Source organism: Mollisia scopiformis, assembly GCF_001500285.1.
Source record: "Mollisia scopiformis unplaced genomic scaffold LY89scaffold_4, whole genome shotgun sequence".
Classification (NCBI taxonomy): domain Eukaryota; kingdom Fungi; phylum Ascomycota; class Leotiomycetes; order Helotiales; family Mollisiaceae; genus Mollisia; species Mollisia scopiformis.
The window spans coordinates 1225826-1249685 of NW_017263584.1; the positions used below are offsets into that span (position 1 = coordinate 1225826).

At 48.4% G+C, this 23860-nt stretch overlaps 10 protein-coding genes across 10 annotated transcripts; 7 read left to right on the forward strand and 3 right to left on the reverse strand.

The window, feature by feature from the left end:
- Positions 1-206: 206 nt before the first annotated feature.
- On the reverse strand, positions 207-1859 carry LY89DRAFT_714968 (PH domain-containing protein). Its single transcript, XM_018218168.1, has 3 exons — positions 1430-1859; positions 1164-1378; positions 207-1119 (listed from the first exon to the last, which is right to left on the reverse strand). The coding sequence occupies exons 1-3, from the start codon at positions 1502-1504 to the stop codon at positions 558-560; spliced, it is 852 nt and encodes a 283-aa protein (XP_018076306.1). The 5' UTR covers positions 1505-1859; the 3' UTR covers positions 207-557.
- Positions 1860-2039: 180 nt separating this feature from the next.
- Positions 2040-5302, forward strand: LY89DRAFT_608597 (uncharacterized protein). Its single transcript, XM_018210501.1, has 2 exons — positions 2040-2386; positions 2493-5302. The coding sequence occupies exons 1-2, from the start codon at positions 2356-2358 to the stop codon at positions 5048-5050; spliced, it is 2589 nt and encodes an 862-aa protein (XP_018076307.1). The 5' UTR covers positions 2040-2355; the 3' UTR covers positions 5051-5302.
- A 182-nt stretch (positions 5303-5484) lies between these two features.
- Positions 5485-6627, forward strand: LY89DRAFT_729438 (Aminomethyltransferase folate-binding domain-containing protein; the record flags this gene model as incomplete). The annotated part of the gene is made up of 1 exon (XM_018219383.1): positions 5485-6627. One exon carries the CDS (start codon positions 5485-5487, stop codon positions 6625-6627), a length of 1143 nt encoding a protein of 380 aa, XP_018076308.1.
- A 10-nt stretch (positions 6628-6637) lies between these two features.
- On the reverse strand, positions 6638-7741 carry LY89DRAFT_681314 (DnaJ-domain-containing protein). The gene has a single exon (XM_018214260.1). The coding sequence runs from the start codon at positions 7691-7693 to the stop codon at positions 6794-6796; it is 900 nt and encodes a 299-aa protein (XP_018076309.1). The 5' UTR covers positions 7694-7741; the 3' UTR covers positions 6638-6793.
- A 628-nt stretch (positions 7742-8369) lies between these two features.
- On the forward strand, positions 8370-10179 carry LY89DRAFT_390190 (uncharacterized protein). The gene is made up of 3 exons (XM_018207181.1): positions 8370-8656; positions 8708-9028; positions 9073-10179. Exons 1-3 carry the CDS (start codon positions 8434-8436, stop codon positions 10092-10094), a joined length of 1566 nt encoding a protein of 521 aa, XP_018076310.1. The 5' UTR covers positions 8370-8433; the 3' UTR covers positions 10095-10179.
- A 488-nt stretch (positions 10180-10667) lies between these two features.
- LY89DRAFT_768202 (uncharacterized protein) lies at positions 10668-11922 on the forward strand (the record flags this gene model as incomplete). The annotated part of the gene is made up of 2 exons (XM_018221775.1): positions 10668-11154; positions 11292-11922. The coding sequence occupies exons 1-2, from the start codon at positions 10676-10678 to the stop codon at positions 11920-11922; spliced, it is 1110 nt and encodes a 369-aa protein (XP_018076311.1). The 5' UTR covers positions 10668-10675.
- Positions 11923-12008: 86 nt separating this feature from the next.
- Positions 12009-13633, reverse strand: LY89DRAFT_390214 (uracil-5-carboxylate decarboxylase). Its single transcript, XM_018207182.1, has 2 exons — positions 13307-13633; positions 12009-13249 (listed from the first exon to the last, which is right to left on the reverse strand). The coding sequence occupies exon 2, from the start codon at positions 13190-13192 to the stop codon at positions 12095-12097; it is 1098 nt and encodes a 365-aa protein (XP_018076312.1). The 5' UTR covers positions 13193-13249; positions 13307-13633; the 3' UTR covers positions 12009-12094.
- On the forward strand, positions 13368-15100 carry LY89DRAFT_608609 (Clavaminate synthase-like protein). Its single transcript, XM_018210502.1, has 2 exons — positions 13368-13633; positions 13687-15100. The coding sequence occupies exons 1-2, from the start codon at positions 13586-13588 to the stop codon at positions 14653-14655; spliced, it is 1017 nt and encodes a 338-aa protein (XP_018076313.1). The 5' UTR covers positions 13368-13585; the 3' UTR covers positions 14656-15100.
- A 646-nt stretch (positions 15101-15746) lies between these two features.
- LY89DRAFT_665108 (uncharacterized protein) lies at positions 15747-16520 on the forward strand (the record flags this gene model as incomplete). Its single annotated transcript, XM_018212821.1, has 1 exon — positions 15747-16520. One exon carries the CDS (start codon positions 15747-15749, stop codon positions 16518-16520), a length of 774 nt encoding a protein of 257 aa, XP_018076314.1.
- A 5198-nt stretch (positions 16521-21718) lies between these two features.
- LY89DRAFT_694396 (uncharacterized protein) lies at positions 21719-23559 on the forward strand (the record flags this gene model as incomplete). Its single annotated transcript, XM_018216702.1, has 3 exons — positions 21719-22241; positions 22290-23177; positions 23525-23559. The coding sequence occupies 3 exons, from the start codon at positions 21719-21721 to the stop codon at positions 23557-23559; spliced, it is 1446 nt and encodes a 481-aa protein (XP_018076315.1).
- Between the last annotated feature and the right edge of the window lie 301 nt (positions 23560-23860).

Sequence of the window (23860 nt, forward strand, 5' to 3'; positions counted from 1 at the left end):
ATTTGTAGTCATGATGATTCAAGTTCTGTAAGCTATCTAAGTCACCGGTTGGTTTACAGTCACTCCGGCCCCATCACGCAGGAGATTATCCGTGTGAATTTCCTGAGATCTCCAGGTCCTCTACTGAGTCTACTCGGTCGTTCCTTCTCGGCTCCCAGCCACAAATTGCGGGCTTTCGAGAAGGAAGCGCGTCTCGGCCCGTGCTCCTGGTACTGGCAGGATCAAACAGAATTTCAGACTCACTCTTATGGTTTAGGAATTGCATGTAGGTGAAATGGTCTGACAACTCAGACCTACATCTCTCGTAAGGTAAGTACGAGCTCTCCATGTCACAGACTGGTCTACACCGCTGAACTTGCCGATAATTGTGGTTCTTATTATCTTCGTTTAACACTACGGTAGCATTGATCTATCGTATGGGTATCTCCTTAATGAGACCGTCGCAAAAAGCCGAGACACCAATACAAGACAAGAATACAAGCAATTTCATCGAAAGGCGACTTTGGCAACGAGCAAAGCGACACTTTCGTCAACCTCTCACTCTTGAGCCAGAACTATCAATATCTGTTCTTCTGAAGAGTCGACTTGTTCCTCCGAGGGTCATCATTGGGAGACGAGGTCAAAGGTCCTTGACCGCGCTCTTCATCTGACTGCTTGGACCTGCCTAACCAACCACTTCCTTTGTTCGCTGCTGGCTGCGGTCTAGCTGGCTGTGGTGGTGCCTGCTCCGAACGTCCATGGCCTGCCTGTGTCCCTTGTCTTGACGGTCCCGTTGTATATTGCGGCGGTGGACCGTGTTCCGCTCGCATCATTTGGTCGAATTCGTCAGGGTCGGTCGGATCAAGAGGAAGTGCGTTCTGTCCTTGGGCTTTCAGAGCTTTAGCACCCTTTTGACGAAGGTACTTTTCAAGTTCGACTGCATTTCGAGTGTTGGCACGGAAGAGAGCGTCTGCGATATCACCGAGGAAAGGAACGAGACCAATGCCAAAGTCCAGGACGATATTGAACATCATCTTCGACTTAACAGCAGCAGGGAGACCTCCTTCGACTTGTTGGCAAGTTCGTAAGACCATCATAGCCATGAATGCATCGATGACGTCGCCAATACTAGAAGAGTGCCTTGTCAGCATTGAGCAGCAGACAATAGGGAGAGCATAACTTACGCAGGGATGATACCAATAACACTACTCCATCCAAATCTAATTCCGCAGCAATTGAAGAGACTCATGTCCAGGCGGTAGGCTCGTCTTTTGACTTTCGTGAGAATCTTTGCATCGTGTTCTGATATTCCTGGAGGTAAAGCCTTCCGCCTCTTCTTTCCCTTGCTCGAAGGTCGACCATCTAGTCTTGTTGCGGGTACAGTTTCGAAGTATGGGTCCTAGATGTTTTGTTAGTTGTCTGCGGCACACGATCAATAGTAATAACATACCTCTTTACCAAAATTATTCTGGAGAGATTCTCCCAGAACCCTCTTGCTGATGTACTTTGCTATGACGCTCGTCATGATGTATGATGTTGTTGATTGACCTGATTGACCTCGAAAGACGTGGGAACAGGACCTTTAATAGTAAGAATAGCCCAGAAAATTAAATTCCAGGTGATGGCGGCAAATGCGTTTGCTTGGTATGCGCTTTTCAATTCAGCTTTGAGTGGTAGGCGATGCCTCCAAGTGAAACAGTCGCGGCGCCTATCTGCTATTCTTGGCTTTCGAATGGTAAAAGTTGAAGAAAATAAATGGAGAGAGAAAGAGGGGTGTCTCCTTTTGTATTCACAGAAGTCTGGGCATTCACTCTTGGTTTCAAGCTTGATTGTGGCTATTGAGCTACGGTAGATGATTGTCTGTTGTGCCAGTATCCAAGTTTCGAACTGCGCCGAGCTGCGTCACTTTACTTCAACTCACTCCACCACTTAAGCTTTAACGCTAAACCTCATATGACTCCGGCTCCAGCCCAATTTAGCTTGCCACTTCTGTGGCACTCAATCAAATTTTCGATGCGGACTTTTTAAGAACTTTCATTGGTTCCAGAACTCCAGAGAATCCAAAGTAGGCAAAGAAAGGTCAACTTACCCGAGGCAAGCAAGCCACACCTGCACAGCCACGCCCGGCCACCTCATCAAACATTGAACACCACACTGTACAGCACTGGACTCGACTGACCAACCACGATATCTCGACCTCACTTTCTTCAGGAATCTTTCGCCTCGACTCGTAACCTCCACAGCAGATCTCCAGACTTGCCACAGTCTGGCCCTTCGAAAGCAACAACTCCACACATTTGCAGGCTCATCCTGTAGTGCTGCTCTGACTGCGCGCCCCAGCGCCGAACACCCTCATCCTCGATATGCTGAGACAACATGACAGAGACAAACATGCACCTAGAAGAATGTAAGCAGATTTGAAAGGCGGGGCCAGTCTACCAAGACCGGACTGCGCTCTACCCCACCTCGTTCGCATGTCAGCCTTGTCTAGCAGAGCTGACAATATACTTTAGGGCTTGAGGATCTGGAGGTTAGGTTCATTATGAACATTCCCCATGAAGATCTATCTTCCATCGAGCGAATATGCTTCCAAATCGAAGAAGCACAATGGTTCTACGAGGATTTTATCCGGCCTCAAGATCCTTCTCTCCCCTCCATGTCACTCAGGAATTTCTGCGAAAAGATATTTGCGCATTGTCCTATGCTCTCCTCCTTCTCTCAAGGAAGTCATATGCAAGCTTTCGAACACTTTCTGGACTACAAAGCAAGAGTGCCTGTGAGGGGAGCAATTATGCTGAACTCGGCAATGGACTCGGTGGTTCTTGTGAAGGGCTGGAAAAAGGGTGCGAACTGGAGCTTTCCCAGAGGTAAAATCAATATGGACGAAGATGATCTAGACTGTGCTGTCAGAGAAGTCTACGAAGAGACTGGCCTCCATCTGGAAGAAGCTGGTCTGGTCCCTGAAGATCGGCAAGTGAAGTTCATTGAGGTTAACATGCGGGAGCAACAACTGAGGCTTTACGTATTCAAAGATGTTCCTATGGAGACATATTTTGAGCCTCGGACAAGAAAGGAAATTAGTAAGATCGAATGGTGGAAGCTTTCCGAACTCCCAGCATTCAGGAAGAAGGGCCAACATGAACAGAATGCTGCTGCTTCTAATGCAAATAAATTCTATATGGTGGCCCCGTTCCTAGTGCCTCTCCGAAAATGGGTTGTCGAGCAGAAGAAGAGAGGAACCCGCACAATCTCAAACAGCCAATATCAATCAGCAGGCCTGAGTCATGACGACTTCCTGACGGAAGAAGATGTCGGTCCTGAGTCAGGCACTCAACTGCACTACCCAGATGCTTCTGGAGAACCGGACAATGAGACCATGGTGGATGCAACGGCGGCTTTGAATCGTCTTCTCCACATTCAACAACCTTCCCAAGATTCGGAAGTGGATGATGAAATGGATTTTCAACGAGTTCAAAGCACGAAAGGCTCTGCTTTGCTTGCGCTACTTCAGAGCAAGCCTACAGTAGATGTGCCACGAGCACAAAATGCGCTGCCGCACACTCCTCTTGAGCATACGGTCGGACAAGCCCCTATGCCCCGAACACCGCATCACTATGCACCACGACCTCCACCTTTCTCTTCAATGCCACCTCCACCTGCTTTTCCTCCTATGCAACAGCAGAACACGTTCTCCTACCAGCAACCACATATCGAAAACCACTATCGACAAAATAACCAGCCGAGAGGAATGCCAAATCAACAACAACCTCCACGTCCACATGAGAATCCGCATCATTATCAATCCCAGCACCTCATCCACCCGCAGCCTTTACCTCCCACTGTTCAAAGAGCTTTGTTTACTGGAGGTCCTGTACACTCCCCAGTGGCGCCGCAGCCTGTACAGCAACCACTTGCACAACAGCATCCAGCCAATGTAGCTATGAACAATCAAAATCCTCAGTTTTCGGGGCTACATGCACCTATGGTACCACCAATACCTAAAGGCTCGCCTCCGAAACTCACTAAGCATACTCTGGCATTGCTTGATGCTTTCAAGCGACGGGATCAAGATGTCGCGGACGCGAATGCCTCCAATGATCTTCCTCTACGGAGGTATGCACCAGAGCAGCCCCCAGTGCCACGCCATCAACCTCAGGAATTGCCTGCCGACCTCTCACAATTACCACAAGCCCCATCTGTCCCTCAATACATACCTGAGAGTGCTTCAAATAACACTCGAGCTCCAAATCCTGGTATGTTCACAACTAGACAGCCTATCAGCGAAACTCAAAAATCAACCCTGCTTGACCTCTTTAAGAGTCCAACTGCGACAAGCGCCAGCCCGTCCAAACCTCTTTCTGCTACGGCTCTACCTCCAAGTGCAACTCCTTCTGCAGTAGAACTCTCTGCCGTCGAACCGCTTTCCACCAATGCTGCCACAACCTCCGCGCTTCTCAACGATAAGAGAACGCCCGATCCTTCAGCAAGAGATGCACCAATTCCAGAATTGAACCCGGAAGCTAACCTCCCATATCGTGCCATGGCCATTCTTTCTCGACCTCCTGAGATGATGGAAAAAGAAGCTTCTTTGCATAGCGGCACATCCCACAGAAGTCAACACAGGAATCAGACCAATGGTAAAAAGCCATCTTCGAGGTCAGGGATGCAAGAGCCGCCGAAGAGGAGTCCAGAGAAAGCATTTCAGCCACAGATTCTCAAGCGTCCTCAGCCAGGCCAGTTCAATGGTCAGGAACCTTCGAGACCAGCTCAAACTTCCATGCCACAACCACCCATGCCAGAGCCTCCAATGGATCCTCGTAAATACCAACAAGCTGATCACAGACAAAACTTGCTTTCGTTATTCGGAAAGCCTCCAACGGGTGTTCAACAGCCCAACTATTCACCAAACAACGGCGTTTCGCTCCCTGCTGATCCTGCATTGAGGTCGAGAGTAGGAAGTCTGGCTTCCGCTGAAGCAGCCCCTCGTCGCCCGAGCCAAGCTCCAATCTCACCTGCAGACAAAGGATTCTTGCTCGACTATCTGGCGGCTGCCGTGGCAAAGGGTCATTGAAGAGTGGCACATGGTAGATTTAATGGGATATGAGGGAAGACTCGGCAGTTTGCTATTCATAGGTTTTCATCGAAGCATTTGAGCCTGTATGGTCATCATCAGCAGATTTATATTAGGCATTAGCTAGCAATCGTAGCTTAGGTGTGATGGTGGATGGTGGAAAGGAATGAATAAAATGTCAATAACGAGGTTGAGATTCGTTGCCAAATCCAGGAACTATAGCTCCTCTCTCTGCGTATATCATGAATATATATCCAAATTGTTTTACTTGGTACATCGATTCACAATTTTGTCGAATGAAGTACTGTCGACCCCACCACGAGGCTGAGAAATCAAGCTCCCCTTGTCTCGGAACTTCCCGCTTTACATCATGGCCATCAGAAATTCTCCCAAGCTTCCAAACAAAGCTCCTCATGAACCGCATTCTACCAAAAATGAAGCCTTTACGAACCATCCTGCAACCTGCCGCCGCAAGACCCTACATATGCAACAATTGCCTCTCCCGCACTCTTTCCCGCAAATACTCCACCAATCCTCCCAAGCCACCAACAAAAGGCTACACCCTGCTCCCCACCCGCCGACTCCTCTCTCTCAGCGGCCCCGACGCAACGCATTTCCTACAAGGCGCAATAACGGCCAATGTCTCGTCCTCGACGTCCAATCCGCGGCTCAATACCGGGTTCTATGCTGCGTTCCTGAATGCGCAGGGTAGGTTGTTGAATGATGTTTTTGTGTTTAAGGACAAGAGAGAGGGGGTAGATGGATGGTTGGTGGAGGTTGACGGACAGGAGGTGGAGAGGTTGGCGAAGCATGTGAAGAGATATAGGTTGAGGAGCAAGTTTGAGGTTAAGGTGTTAAGCCAGGAGGAGATGGGAGTATGGAGTGTGTGGGATGAGGAGGGAGGGTGGACGGCGCATTCGTTGGGTGGGGGTGGGGGTGAGGGAACGGGAGAGGGGAGGGAGATTGGGTGTGAGGATTTGAGGGCGCCAGGCATGGGGAGGAGGGTCGTTTTCCCTGCAGGGAAGCGGCCGGATGTTGAGATGGAGGAGAGTGATGAGGAGGCGTATAGGATCAGGAGGTATTTGAAGGGGGTACCGGAAGGGCAGGACGAGCTTATAAGGGAGCATGCTCTGCCCCAAGAGAGCTGTGCGGATTTCATGGGTGGTATCGACTATAGGAAGGGTTGCTATGTTGGGCAGGAACTAACGATTCGAACACATCATACGGGCGTGGTGAGGAAGAGAGTTCTGCCCGTTATGATATATGGGAAAGACGAAACTGAGCCAGCTTGGTTAGAATATGACCCTGAGAAGGACTACGGGGTTGAGGGAATTCCAAGAGATACGAGCATTGGTCGACTAGAAAAAAGAGGAAGAAGTGCTGGGAAGTTCTTGGCTGGCGTGGGAAACATCGGACTTGGTCTGTGCAGGTTGGAGACGATGACTGATGTACAAGTACAGGGAGCAGCTGGAGGCTACAAGGAAGGAGACGAATTCAAACTGGAATGGGAAGCCGAGGGAAGTTCTGAGATGGTCAAGGTAAAGGCATTTGTACCTTCCTGGCACCTCAAGCAATAGAGCATCGTTCAAGTCATATCCGAAGGTTCGGTATTCAAAGTTCTGCATATAGCACTTATAAGTGCGTCTGTATTCTGTACAATAAGATGGGGTATAGCAAATCAACTCCTGGGATATCTCCTCAACGCCGATGCTGATGCCAGTAATTCGTGATTCGTGATTGGGCTCAAACTCCATTAGACTCTTGTAGTCGTATTTTTGCTTCCTCTCTCTGTTTCTCCGCTTCCCTCAGCCTAGCCATTGTAGCCGCAAAGTCGTTCTTCTTCGGCGTAGGAATTGCTGGAGAGAAGGAGAACTTCGGTGATGCTGAAGACTTATCGTCAGCTTTCAATCCTCTGAAGATGTCAGGACGTTTGATGGGTGTAAAAGTATCCTGGTCTGCCACTTTTGGCCCCGCCTCTCCACCATGACTTGATACTGATGGCGAGTCAACGGGAGTAAAGACACCACTCTTCCTAGCTTTCTTCCCTGCTTTTCGCTTTGCCTTAGCCTCCTCCTTCTCTCGTATCAGACGTTCTAGTCTCTCTACTTCGTCTTCACCTGGTTGCTCAGAAGGCTCCGCAGGCGCTTCCTTCGGTGCTTCTTCTGGTGACGGTTTTTGAGGAGCTGGTGCGGGTGATGAAGAGGCAACACTTTCCGCCATCATGGATTGTCTCGCAGCCCTCCTCTTCCTTCCTTCTTCTGCTAGTTTCCTGAGCTCTTGTGCCTGTGTATCTTCTTCTCTTGGTCGCTTGACTCCTTTTTCTCGAGCCTCAAGGTCCTCCTTCATCTGTCGGCGTTTGCCTTCGAAGAGTTCGTTCGCCCTCTGCCTTTGGATCTTGGCCTGGCGGTGATTGTCATATTTGGCTTTCAATTCCGGATCACTCAGGATATCGTTCGCAGCCTGGAACAACTCATACTTGTCGGGGTCGAAGTCCTTGCCAACTTTGTCAGGGTGGTATTTGAGTGCTGTCTTTCGATATGCGCGACGAAGCTCTGACTCTGAGCAGTTCTCGAACGCAATACCTAACAAGTCGTAAAAGTCAACTTCGCTGGTGACCCATTTCAGCAGGTCATTGTTAGACATATTGTCGTCGTCAAATAGGCCTGTGAGAGTTGGTTATTGTTGAAGAATGGCCTGCGATGAGAGTAAAATTAATTCATGCAGAACAAGCAAGCGCGGCTTAGCGCAAATCGATTGCTGACTAACACGTTCTCCATTGCCATGGCTATGTGGAGCTTTCATCACTGAATGCTTTCTTTCACTTCACGGCTTTACTGGTGAAATATCTGGCCCCGTCTGGTAGGACGCAAAATGTCTTATGCAGGTGTTGATATGATCATTGATGTTGGATGTAAATTGAGTGGCTTGCATCTCCATCATTGATCAAACGGATTTCAATGATGCAATAAGGACATCTGAATTTTGCATGTGTGGAATCGCATGCATCCGAGAATTGCCATGTATAAGGTGGATCCAATGTTTCCGTGTGCTGCTCAAGCTTTTGGTGGGTATGTCCTTACAGTGATCGATTTTGGCCTTGGATTTTCATCTGAGTACGCAGAGATGGAGAAGGCAAAACAAGTAGTAAATTATTTTGCATGAAAGACCTTTTCCCAAGAATCCTAAAGTTCTGCAGATTCGTTCATAGATTTTTGTGAAGCTTGTGGTGAAGTGATCCATTGCACCCATTTCAGGCTCGCCTAGTTTCGTCCCTTCTTGATTTGGAGTTTTGTTTTCTCTGTATCAACATCGCCCTTCATCTGCTCCAGCAGACCATCCTGCATATCTCAAATTTGCACAGGATTCATGGTCTCATTGTCGTCATGCCAGACCCGGCGCGGAAGCAGCTGATTGTGAAGCTTCCAATGCCATCAATACAGACAACAGCACGGCCAAAGTCGCTGCATGCAGCCATCAGACAAGAAGCTTTGAAGCAAACTCCTGCATCGTCCACACCTTCCAATGTCTCGGAACACTTTTCTCAAAGTCAGATAGCAATTGCGCTCACGATTTGTAAATCGAAACCAGCAGGACTGTCAACGAAAGGTATGCCTATCTCATGATTCTATGCTTGGCCCGGTCTAATTCTTCACACAGAGTATTGTGAACAACTCAATAGACACTTTAAAATTGGTCAGCCTGTTCGAAGAGACCAACTGCGATACATTGAGACGGCCGAATTCTGGAAGGACCAATATACCTCGCTTCATTTGAAACAGAAAGCACTAGAGAATCAACTCCGTTGCTGTAAGGAAGCACTGCGGCTTTCGAGGAAGAGACATCACGGTGATGCAGAGGAGGATGCGTTGCAAGATAGTCAGCATGGGACGGACCTAATTAGGAACAACCAGAGTCAACCGCCGGAGGACTGGGAAACAATTATCGAAGAAAACGATTATTTACGGCTAAGCAGCTACGGTGAGTCGATTGCTCTTTAATATCTGCTATACTGACATTTACAGCACTTAGAATCCGCAGGCACCGCACTGCTCTGGAAGATAGTGCCATCGACTCTAATAACCTCGACAAGATTAACGCACACTCCACACACACGCTGCAACTCTTGACTCAGCTTGAAAGTGCTCTTCCTGATTGTTGCTTACCTTTGAGACTGTTTAAAGACAATGAGGATGAAGTTAAGATATCATTCTCGTTCCAACAAGTCATGAATCAATTTGCGCTTGCATTCCTTGCCTGTTTGGCATCGATAGATGATTTGTTCCGAACAATACCTGGCAGGGCTAAGAAAACGGAAATAGTCTACCGAATGGTCATGCTTTTTAATCGAGGCTTGAACATTCTGCGGACCATCAGTGCTGAGCAAGCTACCCACGATATGGCCGCTCGAAGCCACAGCCCCCAACACAAGCGACCAAGAATCGAGGCAGGAGAATACCTTGTTAATAAGTACCTCGCCAATGCACTTGCTGCAATTGCTCACAATGCTCAGTGGAAAGCCCAACAACCTGCGCATTGTGAGATATTGGAAGGCTGTCTGTTCTCGATACTTGAACACACGGGTCGTTTGGTATCGGAAGCTATATTTGGGGAGCATGTCGCGAGTTCGGATCTTCCAGCCAACATCACAACGAATGCCGGCTCGGTAGTTCGAGGCTTTGTCAGACCAGAAGCTCGTTATATAATCCAAGTGCTTCATGCCCTGGCTGGTGCTGGGGACAGACGCGGGTTGGTCACCCAAATACTCGCAGCTGGAAAGACATCTCTCAATGAACAACTACGTGCAACAAATCCAACTAACCTGGACATCTTCGGAGATTTGCTGTCGAAATCCAAAAGGCTCTTGCAAATTACACTAGTGAAGAGTGCTGTGGGTGGAGCAGATCTTGAAAGTCTTAGGCTCCCGACTCCGCCTCTCGAGACATCAAATGTCGCTACGGAAGAAAGATTGGAGAAGTATGGCAAGGAATGGCTGATAGAAATGGTATGGGGAATAATTGGATGGGATATAGTTTGCTCGAAGTGATCTCCATTATATGGAAGGACAATTATTAGCTCAGGTAGCTATATGCTTTATTTAGCTCTAGTCTCATGTCACAATAACTTCGTATAACACCTTACAATTCTACTTTTCCTGTAAGGTGCTACCCTTATATGCATATATGAATGAAAGGCCATATTATACGGAAGCATAGTTATGGCATGGATGAAATTTTGACATTGGCCTACACTTTTTGTACACGGAGCCTACAACTTTTTGTACATGGAGCTTAACAACTTTTTGTACACGGAGGTCAAAGTGCTCCTTCCGACTCACCACATCAACAATAACAGGAAGCGGCCGCTTGGCACGGGTCTTACGAAGAACAGGGAAGGACTTGGATTCGTTTTACATATGGTATTCACCTCAATCGACATTGTTGCGCCCCAGATCGACTTCACTCTTTTTCTTGAACTCAGCCGGCTGGATCTGATTCTCGGCGCCACAATTAGATCAGCATCTTCAACCACCTTCACTGACCGCGGATATTTTTATGTGTGTATCAGACGTAAGATGGGTCGCGTTTGTTGGCAATCAACAAAGCTAACATACAAAGTGCTTCTACAATGGAGCCGATTCCAGCAAAGTCTACAGACCCTGCCATACCAAGAGAGCACGAGGAGTTGGCTTTCTCTGGGGACCGGTCAGCAAATACCACTACAATCACAGAAACTTTCAAATCTACAGCGGAACTCTTGGAAGATCCGACTCCTCCTGGTCCCTTCGAGCTCGCCATCAAGAGATTGCCTAAAGACCTCCTCAAGCCATTCAACGCCACGAGTTTCGAAACAAAGAATGCAGATGATGACAAGTTTTTTCCGTCCACAGACCATAATACACCGACCATTGTGCCGAATTCCCTCGACTTTCTCTCAGCTGACGCTGCCGGCTTTGGCCCACCCTTTTCTGGTCCGTTCGGTGAGTCTACCTCCTTCCCTAAGACTTCCATAAAGAAGCCCACAATAGTTACCTCGCTCACAATATCAGACCAAGGCACATTCCCAAGATTTAGGAGCTTTCCAGTTGAGTTAAAGCTCAAGATATGGTAAGCCCTCGTTTCATTGCTACTGAATATATCATAATTTCACAAATGCAAGATAATACACGTGAACGTGTGCCCATGGCACACTCAGCATGTTTCTTGCTAGTCGACTGTTCGAAGACACGCTTACAGTGTACCAGGAACCATGCCATTGCTGATATCACTCCTCGTCTCGTCACATTGGCCCCTAAAAGCGGAAAAGTCCCAGCCTTGTTACACACCTGTCGTCTAGCCCGACATGCAACTAAGAAAGCCTATTCGAGCATCTTAGATCTCGGACTGAGGTTGGGACAACGTCATGGTTTCGAGGCATTGGTTAGGTATGAAACTGATACGGTCTTCCTGACTGCGATGAAACAAACACGCGGGCCTGGACAAAATCCATTATCGCATGCCATGGAATGCTATCCAAACATACTCCTTCCGATAAAGAAGCTGGCTATCAAGACGAGACGATTTGGCGACCACGACTTCTGCCGGACCGGAATCAACAATTTCTACTTCTGGGATAAGCTTGCTGTGGCATGTCCAGCCCTTGTGGAAATTACCTTTGATCTGAAGGGAATGACATATGACTACGGAGATACCTTGCTCACTAGCCCTTTTGCCGAGTGTTTCTTCAGGGACAGCTTGGAAGACAGTCTTGAAGATGAGCGAGTCAAAGGGCGCTTTTTAAGGTTGACCGTGTACACTATCTCTGGACTGGATGGACCATGGAAGAAGAGTAAAAAGGTGCGGAAGTGCCTCATCACTGAAGATGCAGATCGATGATGCTACACTCATCGGGAGACTATCCACTGTGGATTGAAAAGTAGATGAGATGAGTTCTCAAGGATATCTCACCGTGTAAATCGTAACGATTCTTCAAAGCAGATTGCCAACGTCCTGTCGTAGTGATCTGATGGTAATAATCTTGATGAGGGTTCTTCTGTATTAAGATCCTTCATATCGACAAGTTCAAGACCCTCACAGCGTTCCCTCCCAATGCAGCCAACGCCCCATCGCTCCCGCTTCCTAATGCACCAAAGATAGCCTCGTAGTTGGTCTCCACACTTGCCCAGGTCTCATTCTCTCCTTCTAGTGGTGGGAAAAACGGATGATCAGTTCCAAACATGATCCTGTCCTGTCCGCTGGCTTGGATGGCTGCCTTCAAGCCGACTTCGCTGTAGATGACCGCATCTAGGTAGATGTTCTTCTTTAATACGTCCCAAACGGTCTTTCTTCCTTTCCCTAGCTTTCCTTCTGCTTTCAAGTGAGCGTCGTGCTCTATGCATGACTCTATTCTTCCCGCAAGGAATGGCAGGGTGCCTCCTGAGTGGGCCAAGATCATCTGCAGCTCGGGTACTTTCTCGAAGACGCCAGATAGGATCATTCTTGTGACAGCGATAGTCGTCTCAAGTGGGAAGCCCAAGGCAAGTGGGAGCACATGACCATACTCGTTTGCTCTTTCTCCCCAAACAGAACCCGGTAAGCCGTAGTGAGGATGCAAGAAGATAGGAAGCTTGGCGTCTTGCAGTGCCTGGAAGATGGGGAGTAGCTCTAGATCGTCGAGTCCCTTTCCTAGGCCTGTCGTACCAAGAATGATACCCCGCATGTACTTCAGCTCTTTTAATCTCGCAATCTCTTTCACGATGACATCCTTTCCTCCACTTAGCGGTAATGTCCCAAAGGCAAATAACCGCCCAGGGTACCTCCCACACTCCTCATTGACCTCGTTGTTGATTCCCTCAGCGGCTTTTCCTGCCTCTGCTGCTGGTACCCAATCAAGCCATGGATTCGCCAAAGAGATAACCGAAACATCAATCGAATGTCTGTCCATGAACTCGATCTTCTTGGTAATATCATAGTACTCTGGCCCGACTGGTCGCCCACGTGAGGTACTCTCCGTGTCCTCGGCGGGAAGAATAACCAAGCGGAGAGCGGGAGACGGTGGAAAAGAGCGGATATAGGGGATAGCATCCCGGGACTTCAGGAGCTCGATGTAGGATGGCGGGTAGACATGTGTATGGATATCGACCACAGGAGACTTCGTGGTGGCCATTTTTCCTTTTCCCGTTCTGAGACCAGTATCTGTGCAGTTGTTTCAAGGGACAAGAACCTTATAAGCACTTTAGGGTTTGTTATTTAAGCCTTGCAGAAATGGAGTTTCGCTGACTCGCAGATATTGGTTGTGTTACCGGTACTCGCCTTATCTGCACCCCACCATTGGATCGTTATCTTCCTTCCCCTTACTTTGCCAAGACTATGCTCGCCTTCCTGATGAGGAGACGACACTCTTAACTCGAGGCTGTAAGTTTGGACGGGAAGCGCCTCGTTCCGTGATCAGATCATTGTGTTTTGAGTGCCGGAGAGATATATCTTCGTTGAGGGTCCTCTCTTTCGACTCCAGATCTTCAATTCGGGCACGGACTTTTACCCCACTTCAACAGACAAAATGGCACCACAAACCAGCGCTGTCAATAGCGACAACCTTTTCATACCAGTACGTATACTCGATTTTCCAACTCACAAGATATTTATGTTAATGCTCTATAGCTCGTAGACTTTTCCCTCTTCCTCAACGGCTCTCCGGCTGAGCGCCAAGCAGCAGCTCAATCCATCCTTGACGGCTTCCAAACCGCAGGCTTCATCTACCTAACCTCGATCCCCATCTCCTCCTCCACCGTCCAAAAAACCTTCGCCACATCTGCGAAATTCTTCTCTCGACCACAAGATCAAAAAGAGGCTCTAGGATGGACGACCCCCGAAGCAAACCGCGGCTACGTCTCCCACGGCCGAGAAAAGGTCTCCATACTCAAGAACAAAGAAGACGTTGCCGCAGCAAAAGCCGCAGCTCCTGATCTGAAAGAGAGTTTCGAGATCGGAAGAGAGGGAGCTGAAGGTCTACCTAATAATTGGCCGAGTGGGGATGTCGAGGCAGATGAGTTTAAGGCTGTTATGCTTGATTTCCACAATCAGTGCAAGGCGTTACATGTCGAGGTCATGCGTGCCATTGCTGTTGGAATGGCACTTTCGCAGTCTTATTTCGATCACTTTACGGATGTTGGTGATAATACATTGCGTCTGCTCCATTATCCTGAGGTCAATAAGTCGGTGTTCAAGAGTAATAAGTTACAAGTTCGAGCGGGGGAACATACGGATTATGGATCTATTACGCTACTGTTCCAGGACATGAGAGGCGGTCTCCAAGTCAAGAGTCCTAACGGGAACTTTATTGACGCTACGCCGATTGAGAATACGGTTGTCGTGAATGCGGGTGATTTACTGGCGAGGTGGAGCAATGATACGATTAAGAGCACGTTGCACAGGGTTGTTGAGCCTCCGGCTCCAGAAGAAGGGGATGTGCATCCAGCCAGGTATAGTATTGCATACTTTTGCAATCCGAATTTTGACAGCCAGATTGAGGCGATTGAAGGAACGTATGGTGGGGAGAAAGGGGAGAGGAAGTATGAGGGGATCAATTCTGGGGATTATTTGGTACAGAGACTGGCTGCTACTTATTGAGCGTAGGGAGAAAATGTTTCAGATGACAAATGACATTCTCTGCGTTGTTCTCCAGAGAGTTCTTATGTTGTACTTCAAAGTTCAGAGTCTTACAGTACTCCGTCTGTGATAAAATGCATTGCTTTGGGATTGCAATTACCAATCTCTCGTGGAGTATACTTGGTCCCTCAAAGACACCTACCGGGCTGACATTTCTTTTCCTTCCCAAATTCTCCTCGAATTGAGGATTGCTATTATAGTTCGATGGTTCCAGCATCTCATCGAAGGCTGAAACACGATGGCTCACGTACAAGCATGGCTTGCAAATTTAAGCTCCATGTGTCATATCCAGAAGGTGTGCCACAGATCCTCATCTTGACAACCTCTGCGCCATATGCCAGATGGGTCGTAGCCCTTGCTAGAAAATGAGAAAGAGGATCATAGATAGAATCAAGCTATCAATACGAGGTTTTCTGAAGATTAAATAGTCTGACAAACTGTTTGATGCCCGAATTACCACTTGCAAATGCCAAGTTCTCGCCAGATCTGTGTAGTCATTTCCGACTCAGACGAATGCGTTCTCAACCCATCACCCCCATTTCTTTCATCACTACAAGCTTCACGCGACAAAAGCTCGCATGTGCACGTCTTCATATTGGAGGAGATATTCGCCACTGTTCTAACAGAAAGACAGAAAGCTGCACAATATTTAGAACGCCGGAGGAATGCCAGCTGATAAGATTCAGGAGAACTCGCCTAAACTCGCGTGATGTACCAATCACAATGCTCACCACCTTGAACTCCGGACGAAGCCATTGAACAGAGTGAGGTCATGGAAAACCAGTAATGAACATAATTAATACTCCGGAACGTCTGACAGTTAAGAGTACAAATTCATCGCTTCGTAGCAACACCTCATTGTTTTGGGATCCTCCCAAATACAAGTCTGGCAATGCGCTACGGCTCTCTTAATTCTCCGTGGGAAACACCTCCGGCAATCCAGACATGGAAGGAGCGTAGGAGTTTCTTAAGAGAAGTATATGGATCCAATTTAACCTTACATCACCAACTGAAGATCATAGATGAATCCAGCCATCAACTCCGCACTCGACATGGCCGTCAAAATGCTCACCTGGCCCGGCATGACGAGCTCCCGTGCAGCCGTCTACCCAACCCCTCCTCCTCCTCAAACACCACCATCTCCAAGCTTCCACCTCTTCCCCTCCCTCCCCATCGAACTCCGTCTCAAAATCTGGGCCTTCGCCCTCAACGACCTCCAACCACGCATCCTCCCCATCCAACCCCTCTCCCAAACACCACCCGCAACCCCCTCTCTCCTGCAAACCAACCCAGAATCCCGTTTTGAAGCCCAGCGTCGGTATAAAAAACACTGTGCCCACCCCGCTATCGGAGAGCGCTCTTACTACATCAACTACTCCATCGACACGCTGTATATAAACAACTCCCTCGGCTTCCGCGCGAACGCGACTATGCACCAAGCGTGGCTGAAACCCGTGCGGCATCTAGCGATTGAGTTTGGGCAGTTTGCTCTGTTGACGAGTTTCTGGTTGGAGGAGGGGTTGTGGAGTTTGTTGAAGTGGTATACGCCGGAGTTGGAGACGTTGTTTGTTGTTGTTGGTGAGAAAAGGAGGCGGGATGGGAAGCAAGTGAGCTTTTTGGAGGTTAGCGGGGAGGAGGCGTATATGGAGTTTTTGGGGAGGGAGGAGAGGAGGCAGTTGGTTGAGGGAGGGAGGAGTTTCGAGAAGGTTAAGGCGGAGGGGGAGTGGAGGGGGTTGAAGTTGAAGTGGGTGAGGGAGGGGGAGGAGGGCGAGAAGGGGAGAGGATTGAGGGTTGGAGCTTGGGGGAGTGTGGATTGGAAGAGTTGAGGGGGTGAAGATGAATTTTTTGTTTTGATTGTGATATGTAGAATAACGTAGGCAACGCCACGAAATAAATTGACAGAACGCGATTTCTTGCAGCAAAAGACCTTGAAATATCCTAAACAGCCCTCGAAGAGGCTCGTTATCGAAGCCGAAGCCTCACAGCCTTACCCTAAGCGTGGCTTTCTCGCGACTGACGTCTGTCGACCAATCACAATCAACGCTCACTTAGCTGCTGTATAGAGTTAAATAAGCATTTTTTCCAACATTCCAAAAAAGTCAGAGGTGGTAGAGGGGTTGTGGTGTCCCCCCACTTAAGGTAGCCTCTACACGGCCTGTGACGACTTTTACCTTCAACCCACCGAAGCCGTTTGATGGTGCCTAGATGATCCCGATTTAGACCACTGTCATTCCGGTAATTAATGGGTGTAGCGGGCTGGTACCCCGTCTACCTGTGGCCCCGAGGGTCCCGACGAAGTTTTTGCTGCTTGAAAATTCTGGGATCGTTGGTGTTGTTGGTAATTGCACGTACGCTTCGCTTTGCCTGTGCAGCTTTTTTTGTTGTCTTGGGGATTTTTTTTCGAGCCTGTCCTCGCTTAGCTGTTTACGTGTTGAGACGCGTTCTTACTCGCATTGATTTCCCTCGAGTTGATACTCGGCATATTGTCTCCAGATTCGATTGACCATTGGTGGTCTCTTCACAGGTTCGTTTCTCCAATTCTTGGGCCCATCATAGACATTTTTGACATCTAGAGATAGCACTCCTGGCAACTTCGGCTCGACTTCGTGCCTCCTTTTCCGGTCCTTGTGCAGTTGTTTTATATGTGCCTGGTACCCAGCTTGAAACGGTACCTCTGAACTCCCCCAATGCAACATTGTAGCTCTTGTTGATTTTATCGAGGTATCTCACAAATCATGAATGGTTCAGAGGACACCTCATACTTGGGAGCGTGGCGCGTCAACATCCAACTTCATTCGCTTATGTTTCTCAGTCACTTTTATAAATCCTAGCATGAACTACACGCAGTGACTATGAGTGGGATAAAACTCCTGATTTATTTACGCGAGACTAATTCCTTCTTGGAACAGCATCATCGATGCAACAACATAGACGATACACTGGCTATCAATCCATTAAACATGGTCGACCGATGACTGCCTCCCTCTTCGTCCATACGAAAGCTTTCCGTGGTTTCATTCAGCCACTGGATACTGTTGGAAGCAGCGAATATTGGACATGGGGACTTGCGAATTCTAGAATTACCACAGCAGAGTCTCCATTCCCGGTCTTGACGGAAAGCCGAACTTCTTCAATTGAAGCGAAATGGCCTCTAATGTAAACAATGCACCATCGTCAAGCAAGTTTAATATGAGACAAAGTTAGAGCCATGCAAGTGTAGCAGCGAGCGATTCATACATGGTATCTCATCCTCCATATTTTTGAGTATCTGACAAGAGAACTCAAAAACCATATGCACGCTAGGAACGTAAATCGAAAAGTATTTTGAAAGCACAAAACAAACTTTGCTCAAATTTCAACACAGCAAGAATAGCTAGAAGCAAAATATGGCCCTTCTTTAGCTTTACCAACGATTCTCTGGGAAATGCCGCAGAGTCCAGGTTGTAATGACCAATTTCAGCTTCCTGGAAGCAAACTGCCATCAGCAGTAGATCTCAAAGTAGTAATCCAGCTAAAAAGCGTTCTCTGATCACTAAATCAGAGCCCTACCACCGAAGGAATCTCGAATGGTAGAATGTCTTTAGTGAAACCCATACTAAGGTTTGAGATCGAGGAATCCATTGCAAGGAGAGTGCATTGTTCAAGGTCACTTTGACTTCTCAGTGATGAACCACTCTACCTCGTATGCATGCTCGTTGCAATCTGCAATTCAGAGCCAAAGAAAAAAAATAACAAGAGAATAAAGAGATCTCCTCACCAACATCGGAACATTCTTTCCTAGCTCTCCAGCTACCAAACTCTGGGACCGGCCTCTATCCAAGCCACAGCAAGCCTACCAACATTCGTCAACTAAACACGAAGCCCGTACACGAACACCGTTCCTCCTCATCGGAGGTCCCCGACACGTTCCTGTCTACTCTACTCTACTCACTAGACCATTAGCCGAAAAGGGAAAGTACATCCTACCTCCAGACTCACCACGAAACTAGGATAATTAATGTAGTCATGACTTGCATTAAATACCCGGCCGACAACAACTTGTTGACGAACGGCCGTCTCAGAATTCCGTGCTCTCGCCCAACTTTTCTTCGCCGTCGGTGAAGGAGCTCCACCCGCCAGGCAAACCTTAATTCGGTTTTCTCACCTACCGTGCTAGGATCCACCCAGCCGCTATTCATAGACTGCATGGCCTAAATGATCTTTGACAGATCCGCAACAAGCATAGCACGTCCCTCGCTTGAGAAGAAGAAGAAGAAGAAGAAGAAAAGAAAAATTCTCGTTTCCATCGAGTAAGAAGCGCGTTCCTGGATAGCGAATCGGAGTTTTTCCTCCTTCCCTCCTTGGGCCTACCGAAAAAAAAGCCTTCCCGAGCCTATCCCGGTCGGTGTTCTTTTCTGGAAGACTCTTCTTTCTTGACGTCTTACCTAATGTGGCTGGTTTGGGACGGCATTGCGAACAGATGGCGGAGCACGGAGTTCAAAACGGAGAGGATGTGGATATTCTCGAGTAATCGTCGAGTAAGACAAATGCGGTATGCGGTGCTTGGGGCAAACGTGCTCGTTTGCAATATGGCATCTGGAACGAACGACGGGCGTCGCAATTCTAGGCACAAAGTCGTGATCCAAAGGATCAAGACACGGTTTGCTGGTTGTTATGTAATGGATTGCGAGAAGAGGGTCGTACGAAACGTGCTCTGGGCGACGAAGAAAGTGCGTCTTTTCTGGCTGTCGTCACGGACTAGAATGAGTGGAATGGACGCATATTTCATTACTTCATCGATGTCGCACAGCCTTGCTCTTGCGTGTTTGACGAGTCTGAAAGGAGAGGGGTTTGAGAGCCCGGGTTTTGCTCTGGGACGGAAGGCGTGCAAGGAGGCGCTGGCACATGATGCTCTCCGAGGAGATGTGAGGTCTCCGAGATCAAAGGCTTCACGCCATTTTGCGGGGTGCTTGCGATGTGCGAGCCGGTTTTGTTATCATTGATTGTTGGGCGATATTTTCCCCGCATTCTGGGAATACTAATTGGTGCTCATCGCCGACTTCCAACAACAGGAGTTGATTGTTCGGCATCCTAATTTCGGTCTGTTTGATGATGTGGTTGATGTTCTAGAATTATACGTCAGGTGAGATCTAGAGGACCCCTGATTGAGAGAGAGGCCGAATCCGGAGCTGTCTCTGCTGAAAGCTGGGGTCGGACAGCGCGACAGCCACGGTGGGATCGTGACTTGATGAGACTGCATGCATCGCTCGCCAATTGCGTGCTGCCGACGAACGAGATCTAAAGATAATCTCTCAAGATTATCCGCATTCGTGCCATACTTCCGTAGATTTTGAAAAGCACCTGATTGTTTTGTACAGATGTTACTCGATGTAATGTACTGTACTCAATGTAAGATTACCTTTCGTGTGGGCTGATTTATGGAGGGGTCATGTCAAAAAGAACCCCTCTGGATCGTACGGAGTGAACCGTTTGCGACGCGGTCAACAAAGAGAGAGGGAGAAATAATCTCCTTAAGAGAAATTTCCGCAAATTCATGACGATCGGCTCATGTCTTCCGGACTGCAGCCGTAATTTATCCTTCGAACCTAGATGGGGAAATTTTGATGTTTCTTGAGTCATCGTGAGATCCACTCGTCGTCCCATCGCTTCTACAGTATTGAAGCGGTTACAAGAGGCATTTGCTGCAGGGGCTGAGAGACGACGACGACGACCACTACCAAACCGGAACATCATTTGCGCGACGTCGCATGTGACAGAGAAAACGGACGTCCCTTGCTCTGCAGACTCGCGGTGAAGGAGAGAAGATTGAGTTTTTGGGCGGGCGCTGAATGAAGTCCGATACCAGAAATGTCATTGGGAGAGGGACAAAGGGGGCTCAATACTTCGATACTTGTTGCTGGCTGGGACTTGCCAACGCAAGCAAATGAAGGTGCCGATTCCGACGTGGAGGAGCCTCCTGAACCTTCCAGCCTTGTTTTCTCCACACGCCTTCGGTACTGTAAAGCAGTGATGTGATCTGAACCTTCTCTCTTCCCCGGCCTCTGTGCGACCTGGGCGTGCGTCTCGCCTCACCCTCACCCTCACCTCTCGCAAATGCGGCTTATAAGTGCCAGCGTTCCTCTTGCAGCCGTGAGCTTTCAGCAGCAAACCCAAAAGAGAGGACTGGTAACCCAACATATACTAAGCTGAGACTTGGCAATACAATGCACTCGCTCTGTCGCCATTCAGGGTCCAATATCCTCACTGTCGTTGTCCTCGTCAGGCGCCGAGCAGACAGTGGCGTGCGAGCATATGGTGCCTGAGTGGTAAAGCCACCGTTAGTCATGAGAACCAGGATGATGCGGCAGCACTACGATCAAGCAACCAGCTGCAATTTTCTTCCCAGGCCAGATGACTTTGATGACATGACTGTTTTTCCTACTCTTCAAGCGTCCATGCACCGTAGATCTCCACCACGACGAAGCGCGCCCTGGCCAGACTGAGAAAAAGAAGAAGAATCAGCCGAGTCGTTGCTTGGGCTTAGGGGGTTTCTCTGGTGGAGATCCAGCTTCCATGCGCCGGGCCTCGCAGCCCAGCTTACCACCAAATTGCACCATGGCACCAGTCCTCAAGGTGCTTGGGTTGGAGACCACTGCACTTACTCAATGGTTGACTTCGGCCTGCCCCTTAGACTGGTGCAAGAAAGGACGACTGCGTGACACATAGTTTCATGGTTTGAGGAAAATTTATATAGACTTCTGTGCCCCGCATACGAACGTGTCTTGGAAGAGTGAAAGCATTTTACGAGAGAACAAAGAAACGCCGTTTCCTCATATACCCAGCCATACCGTCGCCGTCCAGCATTTTCTTTGACCTTTTACATCATACAAAACATCAACACGCTGCAAGGAGATTCGAGCATCACTGGACACCATTTGGTTCTAAAAGTTGGAAGAATTGGAAAAGTTGCCCGAGTCGTCATAGTTTGTTAAAGAGGCGTTCCTGCAGTTTTTTGGCTGCCCCGCCAAAATATAAATTCGCCAAGATGCCTCACGCCGTCGACCGAGTTGCCTCTTTTTTTCGATCGCACTCGAACTCCTTCGATCTTCCAGTTGAGGTGAAAAAAGGATCCAGACGAGGATCACATAGCAGACCGTCATTTTCAGACAGATCTCCTTCGTCATCAGGCTCTTCACTTGCATCAGACGACCGAAGTCTAAGAACCATGCCAGAAAACCATAAGAGACTCTCTTTGGGTCACTTAACGTCTCCTAAGAGCTCTGCGACCAAAATCCCACAACACCATGCCGCCACTCTCGATGTTGTTATGGAGTCGCCACCTTTGGTGTTATACGGCAGTTCGGCAAACAGCAGCGGTGCATTGCTCTCTGGTCAATTAGTACTCAACATTCACGAAGACACTATGGCTATCGATTCTTTCAAGATGAGATTGGCTTTGGAAGTAACGAGGAAGAAGCCATTCCACGCCCATTGCCTAGATTGCACGAGTTCATCCACCGAATTGACGACCTGGAATCTTCTCGAGGGACCAGCGACTTTGCGACGAGGTGAGTAAATTCGCTCAATGCTGTACCTTCAATGCTGACATTCTCTAGGCGAGCACTCTTTCCCATTCAGCTGTGTGATTCCGGGCCATCTGCCTGCGAGTATGAAGGGAAGTCTCTCAACCATCGAGTACGTTCTGCGTGCGACCATGAGTCCACGTTCAGGCGAACCCCTCAAGCTGTCTCACAAGCTCGATGTGAAGCGTGCCATCTGCCCCGCAGAATCACCCCGTCATTCCATCCGCATCTTCCCTCCCACCAACCTCACTGCAAACTGCGAACTCCCATCAGTTATCCACCCAATTGGCGAAACGAATATCTCGATGCGAATTGATGGTGTAGTGAAGAGAAACGTGGAGACGAAGACACAAACGCAATGGAAGTTGAAGAGGGTTACATGGCGTTTGGACGAGACACAGAAGATGATTGCGCCCGCTTGTTCGAAGCACGCTGCCAAGGCTACCGATGAGCAGAAGAAGGGAGTCGCACACCAAGACGTGAGAACAATTGGCACAGACGAGATGAAGTCGGGCTGGAAATCAGACTACAACTCCCCGGATGGATCAATTGATCTAGAATTCCCAATTAGCATTCGACCCGAAACGAAGCCAATTTGCGACTTAAAAGCCGAGGATGGAACTGAAGTTTCTCATGTTCTAGTCGTGGAAATGATCGTGGCAGAGGAATTTGCACCCATCAAGAAGCCAACACAGGTTACACCAACTGGTGCTGCTAGGGTTTTGAGAATGCACTTCACTCTCACGGTCACTGAGCGAGCAGGTCTGGGCATCTCGTGGGACGAAGAGGCACCCCCAACCTACGAGAATGTTCCTGCCAGTCCACCAGGATATGGAAACTCGGAGGAATACTCAGGGCCACCAATTCCTGATTATGAGGATTTGTCACCTCTCGACAGCGTGATTGAAGGCAATGGAGAAAGTTCTTCTCCAGTACGAAGCAGCACGCACGCATTACAAATGATCATAATCGACGATCTTGCAACAGAACCTTAATCGCATACTTTTACGAATTTTACTCCGTCCTTGATTTGGATAGCTTTTTTCACCGTGGGAGGCATTAAGCGTTGTTAGAATTTTTGGGAGGATATACCCTGATTGCATGCAAAACAATTGGAAGGTGGAATGATCATATCAGCATGGCGTTTTTCGGAAGCAAAAGCATATTTCTCCGCTGGTTTGGGCGGTTACCTCTACTCTTGATGATGCACGGCGCTGGAAGTCGGGATTTGGCACACAGTACAACACATCGCAGCACCTTTGGAAAAGGTAGCTGGCATGGCATAAATGAGGTTTACCCATAGCGTAGCATAGTAGAGAGAGCAGGATAATTTGAACGAATGAAGAAAGAATGAAAAATTACATACTAGTTCCTTGTGTTGTGCTCAAGTTTGTGTGCAATGCCAGTTGGAGCTTTGTTGATGAGTGGCAGGAGTTTATGCTCTTTGCATTATGAGCTTAAAGATGAGATTGTCCTTCATGTCTCCAAGACATGAACCCAAGCTCAAATCCTAAGGATTTCCCAGACAAGCATCACCCTCTTGGTGTTCGAGTCTAGGACAGATATCAATTAGCTTTTATTGACTGGGTTATTTGAGCATGCAT